Source organism: Puma concolor, chromosome A3, assembly GCF_028749965.1.
Source record: "Puma concolor isolate L17-30 chromosome A3, mPumCon1.1.hap2, whole genome shotgun sequence".
In the NCBI taxonomy this organism is placed as follows: domain Eukaryota; kingdom Metazoa; phylum Chordata; class Mammalia; order Carnivora; family Felidae; genus Puma; species Puma concolor.
In genome coordinates this window covers 140275492-140300111 of record NC_141669.1, presented here as the reverse complement: position 1 = coordinate 140300111, position 24620 = coordinate 140275492, and the positions used below count along the sequence as shown (strand labels likewise).

Below are 24620 nucleotides of genomic sequence, written 5' to 3'. Positions count from 1 at the left end.
AGGGGCCCCTGCCCCGTGTGACAGGGTGACGTGGCCACTGTCCAAGCCACAGTTCCAGGCTGTAGCGAGCGTTGACAGGCAGGAGTCAGCCATCCTGCCCCCGGCCGCCCCGCCCCATGAAGTGTGCACAGCGTGCTCATCGAGTGAACCAAACGGCGGCAGGAGGGCGGGCCCAGGCCACGAACACGCCACGAGGGCCGTGGGCCCAGAGGATCTCGGCTCACGGGGCGCCCCGGAGAGGAGCAAGGGGCAGGGGCCACGAAGGAGGACATCGCAGCCACTAGAGCTTTGTGGTCACAGCGTCCAGCCGAACGAAGGCATCAGCGTGGAGGCCCAGCCGGAGCGCGGAGCCAGCAGCCCTGACCAGCCGTGTGGCGCCTCCACGTCAGGGCGCATCTGTGCCAAGTGTCTGACGGGGGTTGCTTCCCGCGGGACACCCGGAGGGGCTCTGCCGGCCGATGACACCACGGCGACGCCACGGCCAGCGCTGGCCGTGCCCCAGCAGCAGGGGCACCCGAGAGCCATGGCCGGCCCGGGGGGCCTTTCCTGGGGGTCAACAACCCCACAGCGACGGACCCTGAGCTGCTTCTGCCGCGACGGAGAGGTCGCACGAGTGCTTGTGCGCGAGGGCCTGGAGGCATTTCCAGCTACGCCGTGCTGTCTCATTTCCGAGTCGCTCTGGAGCCTCACCTTATGCGGAAAGTGGGAAATAACGCTCATCTCCCACCCGCTTTGGAAAGCCGCCCACTCTGCCTAACTTGGAGCCTCGGGCTGAGGCGGCTGTGACCACCCATCCCCACCAGGTGGCGCCACCACGGAGCGGCTCTGGCCTCCTTGGGGCCTGGAAGCCGGGTGGGTGGTCAGGGGGCTGGACCATCGGGGTCCGGGGTCAGCGGCCTGATCTCCTCCTGGGCGGCTCCCAGGACAGGGCGCCCAGCTGTCCTGAGCTGGAAGGTTCGGGCACACACGGCCCAAATTTTCTCTGTCGTGGCTGCCCCTTCCCTCTGGATGAAGCCGACCTGGGTTGTCGGTAAGAACGTTTGTCTTCTCAGGGATGACACCGTCCCTGAGGGTAGGATGGACCCGGGGAAGGGGAAGGAGGAGAAGCACGGGGAAGGGAGGCTGGTGGCTCCACTCCCAGCAAGCCCACAGCCCTCTGCTCGAATAGGACGCGACCCAGTGCAACCTCCTCCAGGAAGTCCTCCTGGGACCAGCACAGCTGGGTGACTCTCCACAGCCCTCCCCAGGCCACTTGGCAGACGGGGTGGGCAGGCCTGCAGGGCACCCACAGGCGGATGATCCTTCTAGATGGGGGTCACTCTAGGCCCGTCTCTTGGGTGAGGGTGGGGTCAGCCAACCAAACCACAAGGACCAAGAGTAGGGACGCAGTTTCCCGGCCGAGAGAGAGCAGCTGCCGGAAGGGAAACGAAGTGGTTTCCCCCAGGGCGGCCAAGCTGGGCAGAGGTTCGGCTGCAGCTGCCGGCAGCCTGTGCTACTCGGGGGCTGCCCGCCTGCGAGCAGGGCAGAGCTGAGAGCTGAGGGAGAGCCCTCAAGCCAGCCTCGGACAGCTGGATCCAGCGGTGCCTGAAGCCGTCCTTCGTTCACACAACTGAAAACCCAGAGGTCCCTTTTCTTCTTAAACCAGTTTGCATTAGTCGAGATTCCTTCCCTTGCAAGTGGTCGGGTCCCAGCTCTGACGAAGGTCAAAGCTGAAAGAGACTCCAGACGGGTGTGGAGCGACACCAGGAGGCCACCTCCGGGTCTGCCCTGCACACGGGTCTCTGGGGCCCAGACCCCAGCCTGCTCTCCCTCTGCAGCTCGGAGCCCCTCCCCACCCCACAGAAATGGAGGAGGGGCTGTGGGCAAGGCCAGAGGCTGTTCCTCGTGCCGGTGGGTCTGGGAGGAGTGGAGACCCCCCCCCTCCCCGCCCCGCCGCCATCAATCGATCTCACCGCCATAACCAGCGAACGCGCTCATCGAGCCAGCAGGCTGGGCCTTACAGGGTCCCGCACGCCCCCCAGGACCGCCCCTCCCGATCCCCTGGCACATCATTCACTTGCTTTCCGATTGTGCCGTAAGCAGTTGCTTGCCGGAACACCTCTTTTTAATTTCCACGTGCTGATGTTTAATCTCAACCAAGTACAAAATCATTTGTGCAATAACGTGGGAGCCACGGGAATAAGAATCAGTAACAGACACGTTCAGTCTGCTCTCAGCGTGTCTCAAGGGTCCCCGCCCGCTGGAGGCGTTCACGCCTTCTTGGACACGCGGGCTTCCCAGGACTCCGTGGCCGGGGCAGTCTCGTGGGCTCGGGGCAGGTCCAGGCCAGTCTTCTGGGCCACCTGCGGGATACAGATGGGGCAGCTGCGGGGTGACCGGCCCCTCTCCTCCACGGGCCTTCAGAGGGCCCCCAAGTCCTCATGTCTCCATAGGCCTCGTGTGCAGTGGGGCCCCCTCCTCCTGCCCACAGCTGCCGGAGGCTCTGACAGACAGCTAGAGAGCCGCAGCCACGCCCACCCGGAGAGGGACTCTGCACAGGGGTGCAGGGTGGGGGGAGAGCCAGGTGCCCTCAGGACCCCCAGGTGAGACAGTGCAGCTCCCCCCGCCCAGGACTCTGGACCCCAGGTCCCAGGTCCCAAGCCTGGGGCTGGACTTTATCCCGTCTGCATCCAGACAGATGCAGCGCATCCCTGACTCTGTCCCAGGGCCATGTGACCCTGGGCAAGCCGACCCTCTGGGGGAGGGGAATGAGGTCACCGAGTTCCTGGCAAAGCTGTCGGAGCTGGTGCCTCCCTTGTTCAGCAACAGCGACAGACTCAGAGGCCGAGCTCCCCGGTGGCGGGCCAGCGGGAGCATACGTGGCAGAAGGACCTGTGAGGACCTCCGACCCTGCAGGACTGTGCCCTTTGAGGGACAGAAGTCCGTCTCAGAGCCCTTGGCTACCAGCTCGTCAGCGGGGGACAGTGCCCAGGCTGCGGCTCAGGAAGGCCCACGGGCCCAGAGGCCTCTCTGAGCAGAGGAGATAGAGGCCAGAATCAGGGAGGCCAAGGCAGCGGGCAGCCCAGGGCCGGGGCCCCGCGCGCCATCCGGAGGGAGCCCCAGAGATCTGCAGAGGGCGCCGAGCTTGGCGCAGATGAGGGTCTGCACGCGCAGGGCGCGACGCCCCAAGATGAGGGCAGTGGCAGGACTCACGCGGGGCCGGGGCAACGTGCAGGGCCCCAGAGGGACTCTCTAAGGGTACGTGAGCCGCACACAGTGCTCCAGGGCGCCCGTCAACAGAAAAGCCCGCCCAGAAAGGGTCGGCCTGGGCCCTGCTGACCTAGCTGCACAACACAGAGACCTCCCCGAAGCACTAGGACAAAATCCGCACCCAACGGCACAGGGTCCCCAAGGCCAGCGTCCCAGCAAGGTTGCCAGGGACAGGAAGAAGGGGGAAGTGTCACCCGCAGCGGGAGGAAACTGGCCGGCAGGAGCAGGCCCAGAACGACAGAGGGACGGCTCGGCAGCGGGGACTCGGGACTCGTGTCCTCGGAGCATCGGGTGGTGGGAACGTGACCCCCACGTCTTCTCATCCCACACGTGAAAAACGCAGCCTCTCAAGTGACAAACACAAGGGACAAGATGAACAGCAAATCTCACGTCACAAAAGGAAAAACATGAACGTGAGGACACGGCAATAAAAACTACCCGCAAGGAAGCCCAGAGGGGACAAAGTAGACTGAAACAAGAGTATCAGTGGCATGCGGACCACCAGGAAGGGGGTGGAGGGACAGGAAATACGCCCTAAAAAATAACGGTCAATTGGGGCGCCTGGGTGGCTCAGTCGGTTAAGCGTCTGACTTCAGCCAGGTCACGATCTCGAGGTCTGTGAGTTCGAGCCCCGCGTCGGGCTCTGGGCTGATGGCTCAGAGCCTGGAGCCTGCTTCCGATTCTGTGTCTCCCTCTCTCTCTGCCCCTCCCCGGTTCATGCTCTGTCTCTCTCTGTCCCAAAAATAAATAAACATTAAAAAAAAAATTAAAAAAAAAAAATAACGGTCAAGTTTTCCAAACCTGCTGAAAATCCAGAGACTGAAAGAGACCAACAACTTCCAGCGGAATAAACCCCCACGAAAAGCCTGGTGCGGCGATCCCAATACAACTGCCGAAAACCGGCAATAAAGGAAAACCTCCAGCAGTCCAGGAAAACAGACGAATCACACACAGCGGGACGGGGATCGGAGCTACGGCAGACCGCTGGGTGACACTGTACGGGCCAAACACGGTGAGGAGACAGCTTTAAAGTATCCACAGAGAAAGAAAATCTGTCCAGCTAAAACCCAACGTGGCACAAAAATATCTTCACAGATAAAACGTTTTTAAACAAACGAAGAAAGTCAGAGGATTTGTCACCCGCAGGCTCTCAGGAAAAAGTCATCAAAGATCTTCAGGCACAGCGAATGACACCGGGCTGGTCTACGCAGACGAACAAGGTGGGCCAGACATGGAGAGCACGTGGGTAAAGGTAACATACTGTTTTATTTTTGATTTTCGGAAGGTAATCGAGCGTTGAAAGCCGACTTATTAATGATGTGCCTTGGGCTCCGCCCACACAGCGTGGACCATGCGACAGCGGCACAAGGCAGGGGCGCGAGTCCACGGCTGCCGGGCGTGCAGGGCAGGCGCTGGGTTAGCAGGACCCACGCTGACCCCAGACAGCCGCCACTAAGGTGCGAAACTCGGAGCCAACAGGAGAGAAAAAGATGGAAACACTTCTCAAACCCAGTCCACGGCGATACAGGAAAAGAGGGAAGGAGACGTTTCGTGAAGACGCGTGTCCGGAAAACGCGTGTCTCCTTGAAGACGAGGAGAGAGCCGTCGGTGGAGGCAAGGACACCCCGTCTGGACAGAAAGGCTAACGGATCCATGCGCGTACCAGGGAGGACATCCACTCATCGGCGATGACAAAGGGACACCAGCCGAACTCCACAGGCCAGAGGCAATGAGGCTCATGGGACACAGCCAGGCAGATGTCACTCGCACCCTGGCCGACCAGCCACGGTCCAGATGTGGCCACGGGCCTCCGGTGGGCGTCCGCACGGGTGGCTTCACGCAAACACAGCGGCAGGTGTTGGCGAACACTGGGCCGGGACAAGGCCCATCGCCCAGATCGGCCGGTGACCCGGGGTTGTGTCTTATTGGCCGTGAGGGCACCAGTGGGGGACGGGCTCCCGCCTGCTGCCCTGGGGGTGGGCGCTCCCATGGCCCCGTGTGCAGCCAGGGTGTGAAATGGCCACAACCATCTGACCCAGTGCCATAGTGACGGGGCTCAGAATGAGGTCCAAGGTGCCATGGGCTGAGGGAGCAGGGAGAGGGGACACCTGAGTGGGAGGCCAACAAGCCATCGTGCCTGCCGGCGACCGTCAGCCTTGCTACCCCATTTTACAGATGGGGAAGAGTGAGGGAGGCCTTCCTGGACGGCTGGGCAGGGCACCGGGGTCCACACTGCCATCGTCCCAATAAGGTGACCCACCGAAGTGTGTGAATTGCATGGTGCACACGGGTCCTGTCCCCACACACGCAGACCCCGTCTGCACACATGGGCCCTGTCTGCACACGTGGACGCCGTCTGCACACATGGGCCCCATCCGCACACTTGCCTAAGGTGCACAGAACGTGGGAGGCAGGTGCCATGGCCGGGCCTTGCCCAGGTGAGGAGAGAGCTGCGGGTCCCGCATCAGCCGCCAGGAGCCTGGCCTCAGGTCCCCAGCCGCCACCCGCCAAGGCCTGCTCCTCCTCCCTCTGGGGCCATGCTCAGTCTCCTGGGCCCAGATCCTCCGTGCAGCCAGAACCCACCATCTTCAGGCACCAGGCTGGAACCCCTCAGCCATCGCACAGACGCCCCTGTGCCTCCCTGCAGCCCTTCCCTGTCTGCGGGGCCCCCTCCCGGGCCCAGAACGGCTGCTGGTGCCTGCAGCTCCCCCCATCCCCGCTGGACTCCACCTGATGCAGGGCTGAGGGGGGCAGGGTGAGGGGACCGAGGCTGTGTCCTGATTACCCCAGAGGGCCCAGGGCCAGAGGTCGGGCCCAAGAGCAACCAAGGACGCGCTTGCACTCCATGACTCCGCAGCCCCCAGACCTGCCTTGGAAGCGGCTGGACCCAGGGGCTTGCTGCCCCCTGGAGGCCAGAAGGAGAACCGACCTTAATGGGCCACCCCTCAGCCCGTCAGGAGGTGCTGTGGGGCGCTGAGCCACACCCACGCAGAGCCCCACTGATGCCCGCACCGCAGAGTGCGGGGCAGGGGCCCCGGGCACGGTGACCTCAGGTGACCCGAGCAAGTGCTGGGCAGTCACTGCCTGATCTCCAAGTGCCCGCAGAGAACACAGGCGAGGGGGCAGCAGGTGAGCCAGTACCTAATGGGGTTAATGGGGGAGGAGTGGGCAGAAGACACAGAGGACAGAAGTTGGAGCAGGACTCAGGCAGGCCCCCCGAGAGGGGTGCAGGGGACAGAGGGGAGTGGCATGGGCCTTGCAGGGAAAGTTCTGCCTGCAGATGTCGGGGGCTGAGGGACCACCTGGGCCAAGGTGGGAGTGGGCCGGGTGCGATGAGGCTGCTGTTCTCCCGAGCTCTGAGCGGCAGCCAGGGGCCCCTGCAAAGGGCCGGGTGGGCCACAGTCTTACTGTGAATGAGGGGACCTCGGCAGGGACACACCTGACATGCTTCACCAGGATCTCCCTTGTCACCTGGGGAGGAAGAAACGTGGGGAGCCCGTGCAGCAGCGGGATGCAGGGAGGCTGTCTCAGGTACTACTCCTGCGTGACGGCCACCTTTTATCACTTGTGATCCCGCGTGTTGGGAATTGGAGCGGGCTCAGCAGGACAGCTGTCTGCTCCACATGCCGTGGGCTGGGCAGGGTCAGGAGGTCCAAGAAAGGCCACCGACACCCCGGGGCCTCCTTGCGGGCAGGTGCTAGGCACGTCCTCTCTGGAAACTCTCTCCTGAGGACAATGTGTCCAGGGTAGGCACATCCTCTCTGGAAACTCTCTCCTGAGGACAATGTGTCCAGGGGCCAGAGGCAGTGAGGGAGCAGAGGCAGAAGCACCCCACCACCACCAAAAGAACAGACGCAGCCCCGTCTGCTGCACGGCTGGAGACCCACGTCCGGGGTGGGGGGGGCGGGTAGCTGTGGACACCTCAACTCAGTGAATGCTGAGGCCAACGGCCTGGACCGGGTGGGGAGTGGCAGCAGTGGGCAAAGAAAGGGGTGTCTCCAAGCACCCACTTAAGCAGCAGAAGGAAGGAACGAGGTCTGTCTGCACGGCCACGTGCTTCCAAGAGCAGTGTCTCCCCCAGGACCAGAGGAGCTGGCCCGGACCCCCCCCCCCCCACCCTCACAGGTGGTCCAGAGCACACCCCTCCCTGAGGAAAAGGCAAGAAATTGGGGGAAATCTTAGCACACCTCCTCTTAGTGCCCCCTGGTGAAGACAGGAAGGTGCCCGGGGGCCCTCGGTGGCATTTCCACAGTGTCCCACATCGGCATTACAGAGCCACCTCTGCCAAGGGAAGCCTGGGATCCACCAGCCTCTGATCTTGTTTCCAGCCTCTCCAGCTCTGCCTCCAGTTCTGCCTCCAGGACTCCCATGCCAGCCCTGTCACTGGGTGCTCACAGCCCTCCCCTGCTGTCTTCCCTGCCAACTCCAGTCAGCATGAGTGTGACTGATCAAAGCCAGGGATGGGACACCGGACCCCTCACCATCCTCAGGCCCCAGAGCGAATGGTCTGCCAGCAGCGGGGGGGAGCACAGTCCAACTTCCATTTCCTCCAGAGTCTGAGGTCAAGGCTCTGCCCACTTTTTAAATCAGTTTCCATTTTTTGCTACTGAGTTGTATGAGTTCTTTACATAGTTTGGATATGACCCCCCCCCTTATCACATATATGATTTGCAAATATTTTCTCCCATTCTATAGGATATCTTTTCATTTTGTTGATAGTTTCCTTTGCTGAGCAGAAGCTTTTTGGTTTGATGTAGTCCCAGTAGTTTGTTTTTGCCTTTGTTTTTGTGTCAAATCAAAAAAAAAAAATCATCACCAAGACCAATGTCAGAGAGGTTACTATCTGTGTTTTCTTTTAGGAGTTTTAAGGCTTCAGGTATTATGTTCAAGTGTTTAATCCATTTTGAGTTGATTTTTGTGGATGGTTTAAGATAGGGGACCAGTTTCATTCTTTTGCATGAGGTTGCCTAGATTTCTCAACACCATCTGTTGAAGAGAATGTCCTTTCCTCATTGAATATTCTTGGCTCTTTTGTCATAAATTAATTGGCCATATATGTGTAAGTTTATTTCTGGGATCTCTGCTCTGTTCCACTGGTCTGTGTGTCTGTTTTTATGCAAAAGCCACACTGTTTTGATTACTACAGCTTTCTACCATGGTTTTAAAGAAGGAAGCATGATGCCTTCAGCTTTGGTCCTCTTTCTCAATACTGCCTTGGCTACTCAGGGTATTTTGTGGTTCCATACAGATTTTAGGATTTTTTTTTTTCTATTTTGTAAAAAAAAAAAAAAATGCCATTGGAATCTTGATAAGGATTGCATTGAATCTATAGATGGCCTTAGACAGTATAGACATTTTAACAATATTAATTCAACCCATGGACACAGAGTGTCTCTCCATTTATTTGGGTCGTCTTCAACATCTGTCAACAATGTCACAGTTTTCAGAGAACAGGTCTGTCACCTCCATGGTTAAATTTATTCCTGGGTATTTTATTCTTTTTGATGCAATTGTAAATGGGATTATTTTCTTAATTCCTCTTTCTGATGGCTTGTGGTTAGCATATAGAAACTCAACTGATTTTTGTGTATTAATTGTGTATCCTGCAACTTTCCTGAACTCTTTTATTAGTTATGACAGTTGTTTAGTGGAGTCTTGAGGGGTTTCTATACAGACAGTCCCCAACTTGTGATTATTTGACTTTACAAAGCTGGGAAAGCAATACACATTCAGTAGAAATCGTACTTTGACATTTGCTCTCTCCCCCAGCTAAAATCATGCGGTTGGATCCTGCCTTGTGAGGCTGGGTGGGGATGGCTCCCAGCAGCCACGTGCTCAGGAAGGTCAACAGCAGATCCACTCACAACAATTCTGCATCCAGTCAACATCCTATTTCCTCTTTCCGTACGGCATTCAATAAATCAGATATTCAACACTTTATCATAAAACAGGCATTGTGTCAGAGGACACTGCCCAACTGTAGGCTCATGTCAGTGTTCTGAGCACGTTTAAGGTCAGCGAGGCTAAGGTGTGATGTCTGGTAGGTGAAGCGTATGAAATGCATTTCCTACTTGTGACAGTTTCAACTTACGATGTGTTTGTCAGGATGTGACCCGTCCTAAGTCCAGGAAGATCTCTATATATAAAACCATGTCATTTTCACACAGAGGCAAGTTTATTTCTTCCTTTCCGATCTGAATGCCTCTTGCTTCTTTTTCTATCAGCGATATTGGCCTATGATTTTCTTTTCCTGTAGTATATTACTTGGTTTTGGAATCAGGGTAATGCTGGACTCAAAACATGGTTTTGGAACTGTTCCCTCCTGCTCAATTTTTTGGAAGATTTTGAGAGGGATCGGGGTTAATTCTTCTTTAAATGTCTGATAGAATCTACCTGTGAAGCCATCTGGCCCCGGGCTTCTCTTCATTGGGAGGTTCTTAATTATGGACTCAATCTCCTTACTAGTGATTAGTCTGCTCAGACGTTCTGTCCCTTCATGACTCAGGCGTGCTGGGTTGTATGTTTCCAGGAATTTGCCCATTTCTTCGGGCTGTCCAACTTGTTGGCATACAATTGTTCACAGTGGCCTCAGAACCCTTTGTATTTCTGTGGTACCTTATAAGCACATGGATGTTTATAGCAACTTCATTCATAATTGCCAACAACTAACAGAAGAAATAGAGATGTCTGTAACCATGTAGACATTTTTAACGATACAGCGAATTTGGCCAAATTAACTTACATAAAACATTACACCCAACAACATGCTTTCAAAAAAAAATGACAAAAATTAACCATATGAGATGTCATGGCAATTTAGGGAGAAGGAGGGAGGGACAAACGGGGGGCGCAAGGGCAGGGATTTCTAAGGCATTGTAACTGTTCTGTGTGACGCATACCCGTCACTACACATCTGCCCAAAGCATCGGCACCCACAGCACACGGAGGCTCATGTAAGCTACGGACTCTGGTGTGTCATATGTATCAGCGTTGGTTCATCAGCCGTGACACCTGTAGCTCGTCCTGCAAAGTCAATAACAGAGGAGTGGGGGAGGGGAAGGGTTAAGTGGACACTATACTTTCTCATCAGTTTTCATATGAACTTTAAAACTGGTCTTTAAAGAAAGTGTACTAACTTTTTTTTAATTGACCATATGCTGAGCCTAAAGCAAGCTTCAAAAAGGACACTAAGGGATCTTGTTAACATCTTTAGGGAACAAATTTTTCAGAGCAGTCTTGATGTGCCCAGCAGAAAGGCTTTATGGATGGTTGTCCGCTCCCCGTGGTACAGTCCAGTTACACAGTGAGAGACTGTCACATCTCAGCAGCTGTCAATAGATGAAAGGTAAGAATATGGAGGGTTTGAACAGCACGATACATACACTCGACTGAATTTAGGTAAATATAGACTATATATATATATACACATACATACATATGATTTCAACTGTGTCCAAAAAAACTCCCATCATATGCATGAGCTACGTTCAATGACTATAATGGAATAAAATTAGAAATCGACAAGAAAGGAAAACCAAAAAGGTATTCATATATCTAAGCAGTAGTTACAAACTTTAAAGCTGCTTTCCTATGAAGAAATCTGGTTTTGCTTCAAAGAAATTTAACTATTTTGTTAACGTTTATTTTTGAAAGACAGAGCATGAGCAGGGAAGGGGCAGAGGAGAGGGAGACACAGAATCCGAAGCAGGGCTCCAGGCTCTGAGCTGTCAGCACAGAGCCCGACGCGGGGCTCGAACCCACAGACCACGAGATCATGACCTGAGCTGAAGTCAGACGCTTAACTGACTGAGCCACCCAGGCGCCCCACTTCGAAGAAATGTAAAGGCTCCATATCTAAATGTCAGGGGTGCAGACTGTGTTCTCAGAGGGAAATGCCGAGCCTTGATTGTCCAGAGTCTCTTGGCGAAGCTCTCCACTCCTAATGAAGCACGAAAGATAGTCCAGCTGGGGGCTGGGGGGAGGGTGTCAGGAAGGCTTCCTGGAGGAGGTACATTCAGCCCGATGGGATGGGCAGGGGCATTCCAAGTGGGCAGATGTCTAAAGCCAAGGCGCTGGAACCAGGAACACCCCACATCACACATCACTGGCACCAGTGCTGGGGGCACCGTGGGGTGGGGCTCAGCACGGGGTTGCGCAGGTGTGAACGGCCTAGAGCACCCCCAAGTGGCAGGGACTCTGCCGCAGGTGAGTGACAGCTGCTGGGCATTGTGGGTGGAAAGAGATCGGACCAGCCAGGAACCTGGTGATGGAGAAGGAGCAGAGCGGCGAGGGTGAGCCTGCACGGAAACCCTGCCCGAGCCGGTACACCGACTTGTTCTCTGTGTATTGCTCTAGGTCAGCGGCTGGGCCACGAACCAAGGAGACAGTTTGAGGAGATAAATTCGTGCTGATGCATGCTGCACCTGTCTCCACGGCATCCTTCCTGAATATCCAGCAGGTGCCCCCTCTGCGGGGGATCCGAAGGTCCAGCTGGTGGGACAGGATTTGGGAGTCGTGAGCAACATTCGGGAGGCGGCCAGGAACTGTCTTATATGTGCCTCATCACGAGGCCACATCGCATTAAAACCTCCTCTCGTACGGCGTGGCAGCCTGAAAGTGGCATGCTCAGTTGAGCGAAGCCCACGAGGCATGATCGCAGTCACACGAAATGTCCAGAAGAGGCACAGACACAGACAGAAAGGAGACGGGTGGTTGCCAGGGGCGGGGGGGGGGGGGGGTGGAATGGAGAGCGGGTGGGTGAATACGGGGTGTCTGTTTTGGTGTGATAAAAGTGTCTTAAAATAGATTGTGAGGTGGTGAGGGATGCATAACACCGGGGACATACTGAGAGCCTCTGAAATGTGCACTTTCTTTTTTTTTTTTTTTTTAATTTTTTTTTTTCAAACTTTATTTATTTTTGGGACAGAGAGAGACAGAGCATGAACGGGGGAAGGGCAGAGAGAGAGGGAGACACAGAATCGGAAACAGGCTCCAGGCTCTGAGCCATCAGGCCAGAGCCTGACGCGGGGCTCGAACTCACGGACCGCGAGATCGTGACCTGGTTGAAGTCGGACGCTTAACCGACTGCGCCACCCAGGCGCCCCTGAAATGTGCACTTTCAATGGGTGATCTGTGTCATATGTGAATTACATCTCAGTGAAGCCTCTCTCATCAGCCTGGACGGGCCTGGCTCAGTGCCTGCTCGTAGGGGAGAGGGGGGAGTCCTTTGAAAATCGCCCAGTGCCGTAAAAATGTGAAAGGTTGTAGTTCTGCGAAGCTTCTAACAACACCTAGACCAAAAACAGCTTCTTGGGGGCGCCTGGGCGGCTCAGTCGGTTGAGGGTCCCACTCTCGATTTCGGCCCAGGTCATGACCTCACAGTTCATGGGACCGAGCCCGATGGGATCCCCATGGGATCAAGCACTGGCGGTGCAGAGCCCGCTTGGAATTCTCTCTCTCTCCCTCCCTCTCTGCCCCTTCCCCTCTCGCGCTTGCTTTCTAAATAAACAAACATTTTTTTAAAAAACAGCTTCTTGTAAGCAGACCAGGACCAGTCCGTCCACCTGCCCCAAGAAGAGTGTGGTGACACAGGGCAGAGGTGGGTCAGATGCCGACCACCACCCTGGGCACTGTGGCACAGACTCTGGGGGCTTTGAGGGCGTGCACTAAGCACTGCCTAGAGGCACTTGGTAAGGGGTGCACAGAGACATGTGTCACCTTAAAATGAGCTAAGCAGCACTCTCCTCCATCACCAGAGACCCGGAAAGACAACAGGGGCGGGGGGCAGAGTCCCGCCTGAAATCCCAGAGGAACCACCCAGCCTCCTCCCTGCCGGGCGAGCCGGAGGTGGTCCTGGCTGCCCCTAGGGACCTTGTCCCCGGGGAACCATCCACGCAAAACCGCAAAGAGTTGCAACCTCGTTTGGCCTCCCGCACTAGAGCGATATCACAGAAACGAAGCGCAACCGGAAAGCGGGTGCAGAGATGTGCAAGAAAATCAATAAAAGCATTCAGAGGTTTGAAATAAATGCGTGTTAGGCACCTTTCAGAGAACGTCTGTGAGTGAACGCCCCACGTCCCCACACCGGCCACCGTGGCCTCCTGTTCGTTAGTGGTGTTTGACAAGAAACGGTTGAAACGTCACAGGTGGTGTAGGAATGAGAAGGATGCTCTGCACTAGGAGACGGGAACCCTACTGCGCAGGGCTCATTCCCAACACCGACAGGTGGATCCTTCCGCCCCTGAGGCTGGGAATCCCCCAGAAGGTCCACGCGGTGTGTCCACGGCCTCTCCTTGTCCCGTCTCGACGCCCCTCCATTTGCAGATGAGGAAGTGTGGCTTGCCCGAGGCCACGCAGCAGCGAGCTCTGGGGACCCCAGCGCCGTGTTCCCTGCTACTCCCCTGCCCCAGCCTGCCTGCCTGGCCCCCCAGGTGACTGTGTTCCACACGGGCCCCCACCTGCCCCACCGGCCCCCCTTCCCCAAGACCCAACAAGTGCAGATGCAGGGGCAGCCGGCGCCATCCACTGGGGGCTGTGGCATCCAACCGTCCCCGCCTGGCTGCGGCAGAAGGGCCGGCTGCATGCAGGGACCGTGCCTGCGTGACCCAGAGTGGCTACCCGGAGGGCGGAGGAACCACTGTTCAGAACAGCCTTCAGTTACAAACACAGTCCCACTTTACTGATGCGGAGACGGGCCCAGGGAGGCTGCGGAGCTACCCGTAAGGGGTGGAGTCCGTGCAGCCCTACCTCACCCCATGCTGCCCCTGCCTGCAAGGGTGAAGGGCCCAGAGCTGGGGAGACCTGGGCCACGGGACAGATCTGCTTCATCAGGCTGTGTACACCAGGGCCAGCCTCGAGCCACCAAACCCCTAACCCAGTGACCAGCATGACAGACAACAGGAACCTGGGAAGCAGCCTCCTGCGGCCGGTGAGCAGGTGCCCAGAGGGCGGGAGAGCAGGCCTCCACCTGGCCCTGAACTCCGAGGAGCCCCGGAGCCCAGCGGGTGGGGCGCAATCTCCTGGGCGGCCAGCAGGTGGCGGCGTCTGACCAAAAAACGGTGCCTCTCCCGGCGCCTTGCCGGGATTTGAAGCTGCTTTTCCGTCTGTGGGGAGTAGGCCCCCCACGAAGGCTGTTTTAGGGTCCTGGGCTCCAGATGTGGGCCCATCCCTGCCTCCAGTCCTTCTCCAAGCCGTTGAAGGTGCTTGGTTACGAGGCTATTTAGAAAATGGCCGTGGCCTGAAGTTTAGACATCCCAACTTCCATGCCCACCACAGACCAGGGTCCCTGTCCCCGGCTGCGACGCGGACGCCGGCTTTAACCTAACCTCCCGGGTGACGCCGACCTGCAGCCGTGGCTGGGACTGTGCTCCAGGCCTTTTTTTTTTTTTTAAGGTTAAATCTTTTATTTCCATTTTTTTAAGTCTTTATTTCAATCACGCGGTGCTCATCACAATCCCAAGTGCTCCCCTTAAGCCCCGCCCCCCGCCCCCCCCCCCTCTGGTGGCCGTGGGTGTTCTCCGCACCGAGGAGTCTGTTTCTGGGCTTGTCTCTCGCTCTTTCTTTTCCCTTCTCTTGTTTGTTTCTTAGATTCCGCATGTGAGTAAAATCATAGGGTCTTTGTTTTTGACTTAATTTGCCCAAGCATATTTCCAGACCCAACCATGTCGTGGCAAATGGCAAGATTCCATTCTTCTTGGTGGCCGAATAATATTCCGTTGCCTGTCTGTCTCTACCTCTATCTCTATGTGTCTGTATATCGAGAGAGAGAGAGAGAGAGAGAGAGAGAGAGAGATATCCAGGCCATGACTGGAAAGCCAACCTCACCGTACCTGCACAGTTACTATGTCGGTCACCACGGCGTTCTGCTGACACACCCCTCGGTGATTCAAATGCCCCCACTGGGTCCGTAGCATACCGTCCCCTCAACCCCATCACCTCCAGTCGGTCCTGAGCCCCAGAGGCAGGACATCGCCTGATGCACTTTTCCTCAGGGCCCCTGTGGACCTGGCCCGCCTCTCTGTGTCCCCTGTCACCCCCTCTCCCCTGCAGCTCTGCCAGGCCTGGAGGGACCTCCAGGAGGAAGTGTCCCCAGCCCCCAGAGCACGGCGGCCCGTAGAGAACGCTTCCCTGAGCACAATGGCTGCTGCTGTCCTCCAACATGCCACACTCCTTCTGACAGCCCGGATGCCCCCGCCCCCGGCCCCCTGGTCTCATTAACAGCCACTCACCCTCCAGACCACGGCCCGAACACCATGGCTTCCTGTCCACGCGAGGCTGTCCCCAGAGCTGGCCTGTGACTGACCTCGGCCCAGGCCCCTCTCGGAAACGTCTCGCCGGACCCTTCTCGTCCTTGCCAAAGACAGGGCCCACCTCCGCTCTGGGCCCGGAGACGCTGTGGGGGAGGCCCGCCCTCCTGAACGACAGCGAGGGCAACCACGAGGCCCCAGCACAGGCAGGTGCCTCAGCCTGCAGCTCCTCTCCACTCATTTCCATGCGGGGCCCGGAGCAACGACGCCCCGAGGGCTTCCGCGACAGCCTAGCCCCAGGTCCCTGCCCTCAAACACCAGCACAGAGCGTAGAAGCCCTTGAGAGCCGGGATCCCAGTCGTCGCTGGATTTCCACAACCTTCCAGACAGCAAATGGCTCTTAGCCATTCACTCCACGGCACCTACTCACCTCCCTGAGGACTCAACACCACACGCACCATTTCTGTTACTCCCTCCTTGGAGGAACCTGGAGAGCAGGGACACTAAGCCACTTTGCCAAGGTCTCGTGTGGAGGCCAGGGTGACACTTGTCTCTGGGCTGAGCCAGAAGCAAGGCTTCCCACCAGCTCCCGGGCCTCCAGGCAGCTTCCCACCCGGAGAAAGTCTGGGGTCCTGGCCTCCACCCCTCACTGGAAGAACCAAAAAGCCGGGTGCTGAGGCCGGCAGGACCTCCATCCACCGGGGCCGGATCCGAGAGGCGGCAGCAGCCCGGAGACTCCAGGGAAAGCCCCAGAAGCCAGTGTGCACGCGACGCCTGGGTGGTTTTCCGTCCAAGAACGCGGAGGAAAGTCAGCTGGTGGTGCGCTGGCCATGCGCGGATATCATTCCCTCAGCATACTCTGCAAACAGGGACCCAGGGTTTGAGGAAGGAACCATGGCGCCCTCAGCTCCTTCCCCTGCCCCGTCTGAGCCGTTCTGGGCTTTTCCAAGCTGTGTTAGAAACTCCATGGTTACTCCCATCGTCTCAGACTTTCCGAGAGCTCTGGCACTAGTCCCCAAAGCCTCCCCTCAGCCTCCAGAACTTTTCCTGGTGGGGGCTCCCAGCTCGGCCCACCCCTCACACGGAGGAAGCTGAGCCCAGTGACCAGCACAGCCCCCACCCCTCTGCAGGCTCTGGGAGAATTGCAGAATAGGACCTCATACATCGCAGCACCCCCCCCCCCCACCCCGGGCCCCCAGGCAAAGATCGGGTCTGGTGCCCACCTGGGGATGCTACCTTAGTGTCCCCGGGGCGGGGAGTGTTGGCTGAGACACGGGCCAGAATTACGACTCCTCCCACCTCCACCCCCAGTGTCTCACTGGCCACCCTCCCCAAATCCACCACGGAGGTCACACCCTGACAAGGACAAATGAGAAGACCTCTCTGCCCCTGGACAAGTGTGAGAAACCCTCACACCTGAATTACCAGAAAATTGAAACAAGACGTTGATCCTAAGCAAGTTTTGTCCTCAAAGTCCAATCCCTGCTTTAAGCCACTATGACTTGGGGGAGTGTGGAAAGGGAGGCACTCATCCGGGGAAAGTGCGCGGGGACCACAGGCCCAGGGACTTCCCCCGATGGCGCCACAGGGCGGGCAGCCCGAGTGAGCGGTGCGCAAACTCGGTTCCGAGGCTGTACGTGGGCTCCGTGGGGCACCTACCCGGGCTGCACGCCCAAGACCCCGGAGGAGGCCCCAGGCCAGGGCTCCGCACCTGCTCCGGCCGGGGTGGGGGGGGGGGGGGGGGAAGGTGTCCGGGGTTGTGCTGCGCGCTCCCCGCTCCGACCCCTGCGCGACGCCCGAGCCGGCTCCTGCCTGAAGAACCTGGAACGAGACGGGCTGAGGCAGGTGCCCGCGTCAGACGCGGGCGTCGTGCGGCGGCAGCCCCCGGGGAGGCAGGAATCGGCCGGAGACGCGGAGATGCAGGTAAAGCCGCCGCCAGCCCATCTCCACGCAGACCTCCAGCTCCCTGCATCCGGCGGTCCCCGCCCCGGCCGTCGGTAGGCGCCGCCGGTGGAGCCAGGCGGTCACCAAGTCCCCTCTGATTGGATGGCCGCGAAGTCCCAGCAGCCGCCTCCGCACCTTAAAACGGGAGCCGAGCGCGTGGGAGCTGCAGCCCGCCCCGCCCGGCCCTGCACGCGGCGGCGAGGGGTGGGGGAGGAGGAGGGCAGGAGGGAGCGAGGAGGAAGGACGAGGAGGACGGAGAGAGGAGGCGCCCAGGAGGCGGGGCCCGGGCGGCCGGAGAGGCTCCGGGACCGACCCACCGACCGCCGCCGACAGCCGGACCGACGCGCGAGCCCGGAGCTGCACCGGCCGCGCGGCCATGGCCGAGCTCAAGTCGCTGTCGGGGGACGCGTACCTGGCGCTGAGCCACGGCTACGCGGCGGCCACGGCCGGCCTGGCCTACGGGGCGGCGCGGGGGCCCGAGGCGGCCCGCGGCTACGGCGCGCCGGGCCCGGGCGGCGACCTCCCCGCGGCGCCCGCGCCCCACGCCCCGGCGGCGGCCGAGAGCAGCGGCGAGCAGAGCGACGACGACGACGCCTTCGAGCAGCGGCGGCGGCGGCGGCGGCGGGGGCCCGGGGGCGCGGGGGACGGGCGGCGGCGGCCTCGGGAGCAGCGCTCGCTGCGGCTGAGCATCAACGCGCGCGAGCGGCGGCGGATGCACGACCTGAACGACGCTCTGGACGGGCTGCGCGCCGTCATCCCCTACGCGCACAGCCCGTCGGTGCGCAAGCTCTCCAAGATCGCCACGCTGCTGCTCGCCAAGAACTACATCCTCATGCAGGCGCAGGCCCTGGACGAGATGCGGCGCCTCGTGGCCTACCTCAACCAGGGCCAGGGCCTGGCGGGCCCCGTGGCCGCTGCGCCCCTGACGCCCTTCGGCCAGGCCGCTGTGTATCCCTTCTCTGCGGGCGCCCCGCTGCCCTGCCCGGACAAGTGCACCTCCTTCTCCGGGACGCCCTCGGCGCTTTGCAAACACTGTAACGAGAAGCCGTGAGGGCCCCGAGCCGCCCCCACTCCCGCACGCGTCTCACATTTTACCTTGCCACCCCCCCACCCCGCGACCGTGTCACCCTGCCCCGACCGGCCCCACCCACCGGGAGAAGGCGCCCGAAGTCGCTTCCAGCCTTTGCGCGCGGAACCGTGTAGGGCCGCGAGCTCAGAGCACGTCTGGGCGCGGTGGAGAGCGGAACACGGGAATCCGCGCCCCCGAGCCCTCGGTGCGCGCCCCGGGCAATCTCCTGACTTCCGGCTCCAAACCCGGGACGGGACGGCGGACCTGCCCTGCTTGTCCGGGCACCGCCACGCACCCTGAAAAGAAAACCAGGACTACAGCTGGAGCGGGGACCGGCGGCGTGACCCCGGGGGAGCGGGCCTGCTGGGCGCCAGCCCGGTTCTCACCGAGCGCGGGGACAGAGCTTAGCCCCGCCGGGGCGCGTCCTCCGCCCAAGTCGTCTGCTCCCGCCGGACTGCGGACTGCGGGGCCGGCTCCTGGTGGGCGTGTTCCCGAGGCCGCGTGGCGCCTGCGCCGGTACCTCGGGTCTCTGAGGCTCCGCGACCCCGTCGCGCCCCGACCCAGCCCCAACTGGCGTTTGGAAGGAGCTGCCCTAAGAAGACCCCGGGCCGGCAGCTTCGGGGCCCCCTCGAGTCCCAGTGTGTTACGTTTAGTTCCCCGCCTGCCTAGAGGCGCGCACCTCTAGAGGTGAGCGGACACCGGCTGTCTCCAAGTCTGCGGGATTTGTGCCCCCAAGCAGCCCCCTGGGTTCCCCGGCCACCGCCGCTGACGCCAGCTCGTCCCCGCCGGGGTGCGGCCCGCGTGGAGTTGGATGGAGACCGCGGGGCGCCCTCCGCTTACAGGCAGCCGCGTGGAGGACGGTCCTCAGTGCCCACGACCGCGCTTGGCCTGGGGTGTCAGGGAAGGGCCTGGTCTAGCTCCGGTGACCCGCAAAGCCCCCTCCGCACCAACCCCCACGCGTTTCCAGGGGAGGAGGCCGGGGCATGGGTGAGTAAGCTGGTGCCAGGGGCTACCTGACCTGTGGAAAGGTGTGGGGGGTCTGTGTCTGGGATGTCAGGGGCACGGGGTGGAATTCTGCCACTACAGGGGTCCCCGCACCCGCAGCCCGCCGGCCACCCTGCAGTCCGGCTGTCGGCTCCCAGTTCACCCCAGCCGCTCTGCTGCAACATCCAGCTTTATTAACGCAATTTCCTTGGCTGTCCTTAATGCTATGCTAATGAGGTGAGGGGGGGGGCCTACAAAGCCGCCTGTCTAAAGCATTTAACTTTAATTAATACATTTCAAAAGGCCCTTTTGTATTTGCAAAATGAAGTGTGCGATTAAGCCTTATTCATAAAGACATACGCTTAATACTGGTTTTTGCTAATTTCCATATTTATTTCTTCGCTGTCTTTTCTTCCCCCTAACCCACAACTTTGTCAGTTTTGCACATTCAAAAAGGGGAGTCTTAGAAACTATGTTTCAAATCCCTTTTAGGGAAGGAGGGCAGGACAGGACCAGTGCGAGCCACTTACCCGCAGGGTCATTTCAAGTCGATGGTAAATCGACTCTATAAATCCCTTACCCTAATCTGAAACACAGTTGCTGATTCTGGTTAAAACCAGACATGTTTAGGACATTTCTATTCAGAATAAAGTATTTGATTTCAAGATTTTGTTTTAAATATGATTAAATTTTAATATCAAATTAAATATGTTCATTTGTGACTGAACTCAATTTCAACTTTCAGATAATTGTGTCAACCTGGGCCACATGCTTCTAAATCACAGAGTCTAAAAAGTCCCTGAGATGCAGACAGCCATCTGTAAGCCGTCACTCAGCGAATATATGAAATACTGAGGAGAAGGTGAGGGGAAAAAAAACCTCTGTGCCCCATCTTGGATGAAAAACAATTTTTTAAAAGGACCATTTCAGTAATGAGTTCTTCCAATTACTTGGTTTCCAAAAAAATTAAATTAAATGGGTTCTTTTAGATGCAAAAGCTGTGTGTCTACTCTTCTGGAAAACGTCAGCCTGCCTCTCGCTGGGGTGGAGTGGAGTCATTTTTCAGAGCGAAATTAGGCTGGATTCTCAGCAACACTGATGAAGCAACTTGGTGTATCACATGCATGTCATTTCATACCCCCTTTTTTTTTTTAATGTTTATTTTTGAGAGAGAGAGAGAGAGAGAGAGAGAGCAGGGGAGGGTCAGAGAGAGCGGGAGACACAGAATCAGAACCAGGCTCCAGGCTCCGAGCTGTCAGCACAGAGCCCGACGCGGGGCTCAAACCCATGAACCGTGAGATCACAACCTGAGCCGAAGTCCGACGCTCAGGTGACTGAGCGCCCCAGACCCCCCCGCTCTAAGACAGCCTGGACACTGGAAGAACTCCCAGCACGGCCCGTGTGCCCCACATACGGGGCCCCAGGGTCTCTGCCCGTTGGCCAGCCCACCACCCTCTGGAAACGTGGGCGGGGGCTCTGGCTGTCTTCTCCCAAGGGCTGCGTCCCCACGGGGAGTCACTGCGGGTGACTCCCAGAGGTTTCGTGACCTGACCACCAGCGCGGTCACTTCCTCAGCCCTGGGGAGGACTGAAATAGGAAGCAGCCTTTTTCCCAGAGGCTCACGCTTAGATCCGCCTCAGGGTGAGGGGAGAGGTACATGCTGTGATGTGGGGCGAGGGAGTGTCCCTTTAAACCCCAGCTGCCCCGCTCAGAACCGGCCATGCGGGAAGTTGTAGCTTTTCTAGTGGCCACCTAAAAAGAGCGAATAGATGAAATTAACTCTAATGACTTTTACGTGCCCCAGTGTATGCAAAACAGTATCATTTCAATGTGAAATCAGTGTTTTTAAATTATCAGGGGGGTATTTCACGCTCCTTCTTTTTTGTACTAAGTCTCCAAAATCCAGTGTGTCTGAATTCAGACCAGCCTCGTTTCGAGTTCTCAGTGGCCACACGTGGCTCAATTGTACGGATGCAAAGCATATGAGGCGCCTTTGTTTCCTTCACCCTCATAATAAACAGGAAGTGCCCACTGGTTCGAGGAGTAAATTCCAGAGCTCAACAAAGAGGAGACGCCTTGTGACTCCTCAGTCTGGCTCACCAAGTCTAGGGGCAGGTGGCAAGGAAAGACGTTGTCAGCTTTCTACCACGAAAGGGGGCAGCACATCTACGGCGTCACCGGTTCCCAGCATCGCGCACCCACCTCCAAGCCTGGGGAGCCAGCATGGTGACACTCCAGGGGAGGGGGGCATCCTGAAGCCAACACTGCCTTCTTCCTCTGCTAACCACACAGCTGGAGGGCTCTGCCACGCTGGCCGCTGCTTGGGCCACTCGAAGACCCAGGTTCACTCAAACTCAGTTGTGAGCCCGTGGAGCCTGCTCGTGGCGCCCTGGGGCAGACTTCCCCAAGTCCAGGGGCTCCGCAGGGGTCCCTTGCTGGGGTCGGGAGAGGCGAGTTGCCTGGCTAAGGTCCTGCACCCTGTCTGCATTCACTGACCGGCACATCCGTGGCCGATGCGGGTGCTAACACGCCTGCTTGCCCCGTGGCACCCCCAGCTTGCCAAGTGGAAAAAGAGGGCGCATGGGTCGGAAAACAAAAGTGGGGGGCCCTTATGGTTAAGCTAATGATTGAGCATCCCAGGACGGACACAGCCTCCTCTTCCTTCCTTTCTTTAAAACAACCGACGGCAGATATATCTCTCCCTCTCGTTTGGGTATTTTGATGAGAATGTTTCTACCTACTTGGTGAGCCTCCGTGGTCCCAGTACGTTCTGTTCTCGGAGGGCCCGGGATATTTGACACCCAGGGATCTTTGTTTTCCTCCGGTTAGGAAATTCGCTTACCTGAAACCGCATCCCTGGTTTTCAGTAATAGGTAATGGCATCGGAACTGCGGGAGCAGAACCCCACCCTACCCTAGCTCTGCCCCCGGGGGCCTGGGGCACGGGGCGCACGGGCCATCCCGCCCGCACGAGGTCGTCCGCAGCCCTCCTGCATGAGGCGCGGCGGCTTCCGACCGTTTCATTTTGTTGATTTCGTCCCAAAGATGGGATTTTCTCTTCACCCATGCAGATGTCGCTAGATTCGTCGGGGAACTTTGTTCTACCCTACAAGCAAGCAGATGTGCGTCCGTGCAGACACGCGCTTCGCCAAATATGCGTGTCTCTTTCCCTTGCAGGTTGGCAGCACCATTCAACGACGGGCGCCTCCTCCTACAGGACAAGTGCTGTTCTCCTAAAAGAATGTGTGAGACGCACGGACTGTTATCCAGCCTCACCCGCGGGCGTCTGCGAAGTCTGACTGCAGCTCCCCAGCATAGGCTGTGGAGCCCTGGCCAACCCAGCAGAGAGCGATTACAGCAATTTATCATGTGGATGTGCCTGTGATACGGCCCGAGTCTTTAATCGCTCTTGGCATCCCATCGTAAGGGATGGAAATAGAGGGATTTACAATGTATTAAATCATTTCTCCAACAATTAATTACCTCTTTGGATCATAACCCTGCACGTTATGTTCCGTACCCCAACAAAAGTCTTTCCATAAAACTGGAAAATTAATACACATTTGCAGATTTAACCCCAAAGGGGCAAAACCCACGTTACCATAAATCCAGAAAGGCTCCAAGAGTTAGCAACATCACCTTGGATGTCAGTGTTACCCCCGTTTTACACAATGATTTATGCAGGTTCTCCCCAGTCTGAAGTGCCCGAGGCGTATGCAGTGATGTGAAGGAATGAAGGCTGTTTGTAAGCGAGGCTCTCTGAGTAGGAAGCCGGATTATTTTCAAAGTCGGGGTGGAGGGGCAGCGCTCGTGAGAGGCACACGCGGAGGGGGGTCTCTGAGTAAACCGACGTTTCCACGCTCCTGTTCTGCGGTTGGCTGTGGGATCCCCCAGCTGTGGCCTGGTCAGGACACAGAGGGAGGAGGCTGTCTGGCTCCAATGACCGCTGCAGCCTGCGTTTCCATCAGAATGCGAACCAGAGCTGTGCACGGGCCTGGCCGGTGGTCCCTGAGCCCCGGACACTCAGGCCCCTCCCGGGGTGCCCGCCCCACAGGGTGCCAGCCTGACGCGGGGAGGGGGGGCAGGGGGGTTGGTCGGTGGTGCCACCTGGGACAGGAGCAGGATCCTAGCTGGAGGGTTTCTTAGGAGCGGCTCGCCTGTGCGTTAGACACCGAGGGCCTTCCCAGCCAGCCTGGTTTCGCCTGCAAGCCCCATTTTGTCTAAAGTGATGAGCCCACCGCCAGTTGCGCTCCTGGGGGCCCTGATTCGGCCTGACAGGAGCCAACCTACCGGCTCCGTGGGGACAGCACTCGTTGTGCTAATGAGGCCACAGCCAGTCTGGGAATTGGCCACAAACCCAAGGCACAAATGGGACCCGCAACACTCGCTCATGGCCACAAGGCATCTGACAGGACGCATTTCACTCTGCAGCCGGCTGGCTCTGAGCCTGGAGCCGTGTGTCCTCGGCCCTCCCTGCACCTCCCTGCTTTGACCACAGAGGCACGGAAGTCACAAAATCCCAGGGAACCATTTCTAAGTCTCATGCCTTCTTGTACTGCCTCAGCGAACACCCGGGGCAGAAGCCCGCCTCTGCCCAGAGGGTTCCAGAGCCGGCCAGGTGGGGCTCAAGGGACCCGACCCGCCAGGTCGTCACGATGCAGATAGAAGCCAGGCGTCCTCTGCCGAGGCCCTCGGAGGGTTTCGGGCAAAGCAGCCCGGATGCCGTCTGCTGAAAGCAAACCGGCGAGGGAGCAGCTCGTCACCGAGGAGGGCTACACCCGCGATCGTTGGTCACTGGGACCCAGAAACCCCACATCGGAGTCAGCTGATGCCAACAGGCCCGTGGCAACCAGACCGCTGATGGAGAAAACGCCCGAACAAGATGATTTCGCTGTACAGATCCGTTCATCTTCTGAGCATATCACTAACCCTCCCCGTTAGGCTGGACGAGCCTGGCTGAGCCTGGCTTCCTCACTCCCAGAGGATCCGGAGATCTGCGCAGGCCACACCTGCATTTCAAACAGCACACACAAGTGGGAAGGTGTGTGTTTCGTATTCAGGAATCTGGGTTTCCAGAAGAATCCAAAGCCTCTTAACTACAGAGAACTGCCATCCACCTACACTGGGTTC

General features: G+C 58.3%; 1 protein-coding gene across 2 annotated transcripts; it reads left to right on the top strand.

Annotated features, from left to right (window-relative positions):
* Positions 1-17695: 17695 nt before the first annotated feature.
* BHLHE23 (basic helix-loop-helix family member e23) lies at positions 17696-23554 on the top strand. Of its 2 annotated transcripts, none has more exons than XM_086702678.1 (2): positions 17696-19494; positions 22562-23554. In XM_086702678.1, exon 1 carries the CDS (start codon positions 17815-17817, stop codon positions 18487-18489), a length of 675 nt encoding a protein of 224 aa, XP_086558804.1. In that variant the 5' UTR covers positions 17696-17814; the 3' UTR covers positions 18490-19494; positions 22562-23554. The 2 variants fall into 2 exon arrangements, with proteins under 2 accessions (XP_086558804.1, XP_086558803.1); XM_086702677.1 differs by lacking the exon at positions 22562-23554 and adding an exon at positions 20237-20619.
* Positions 23555-24620: the final 1066 nt, after the last annotated feature.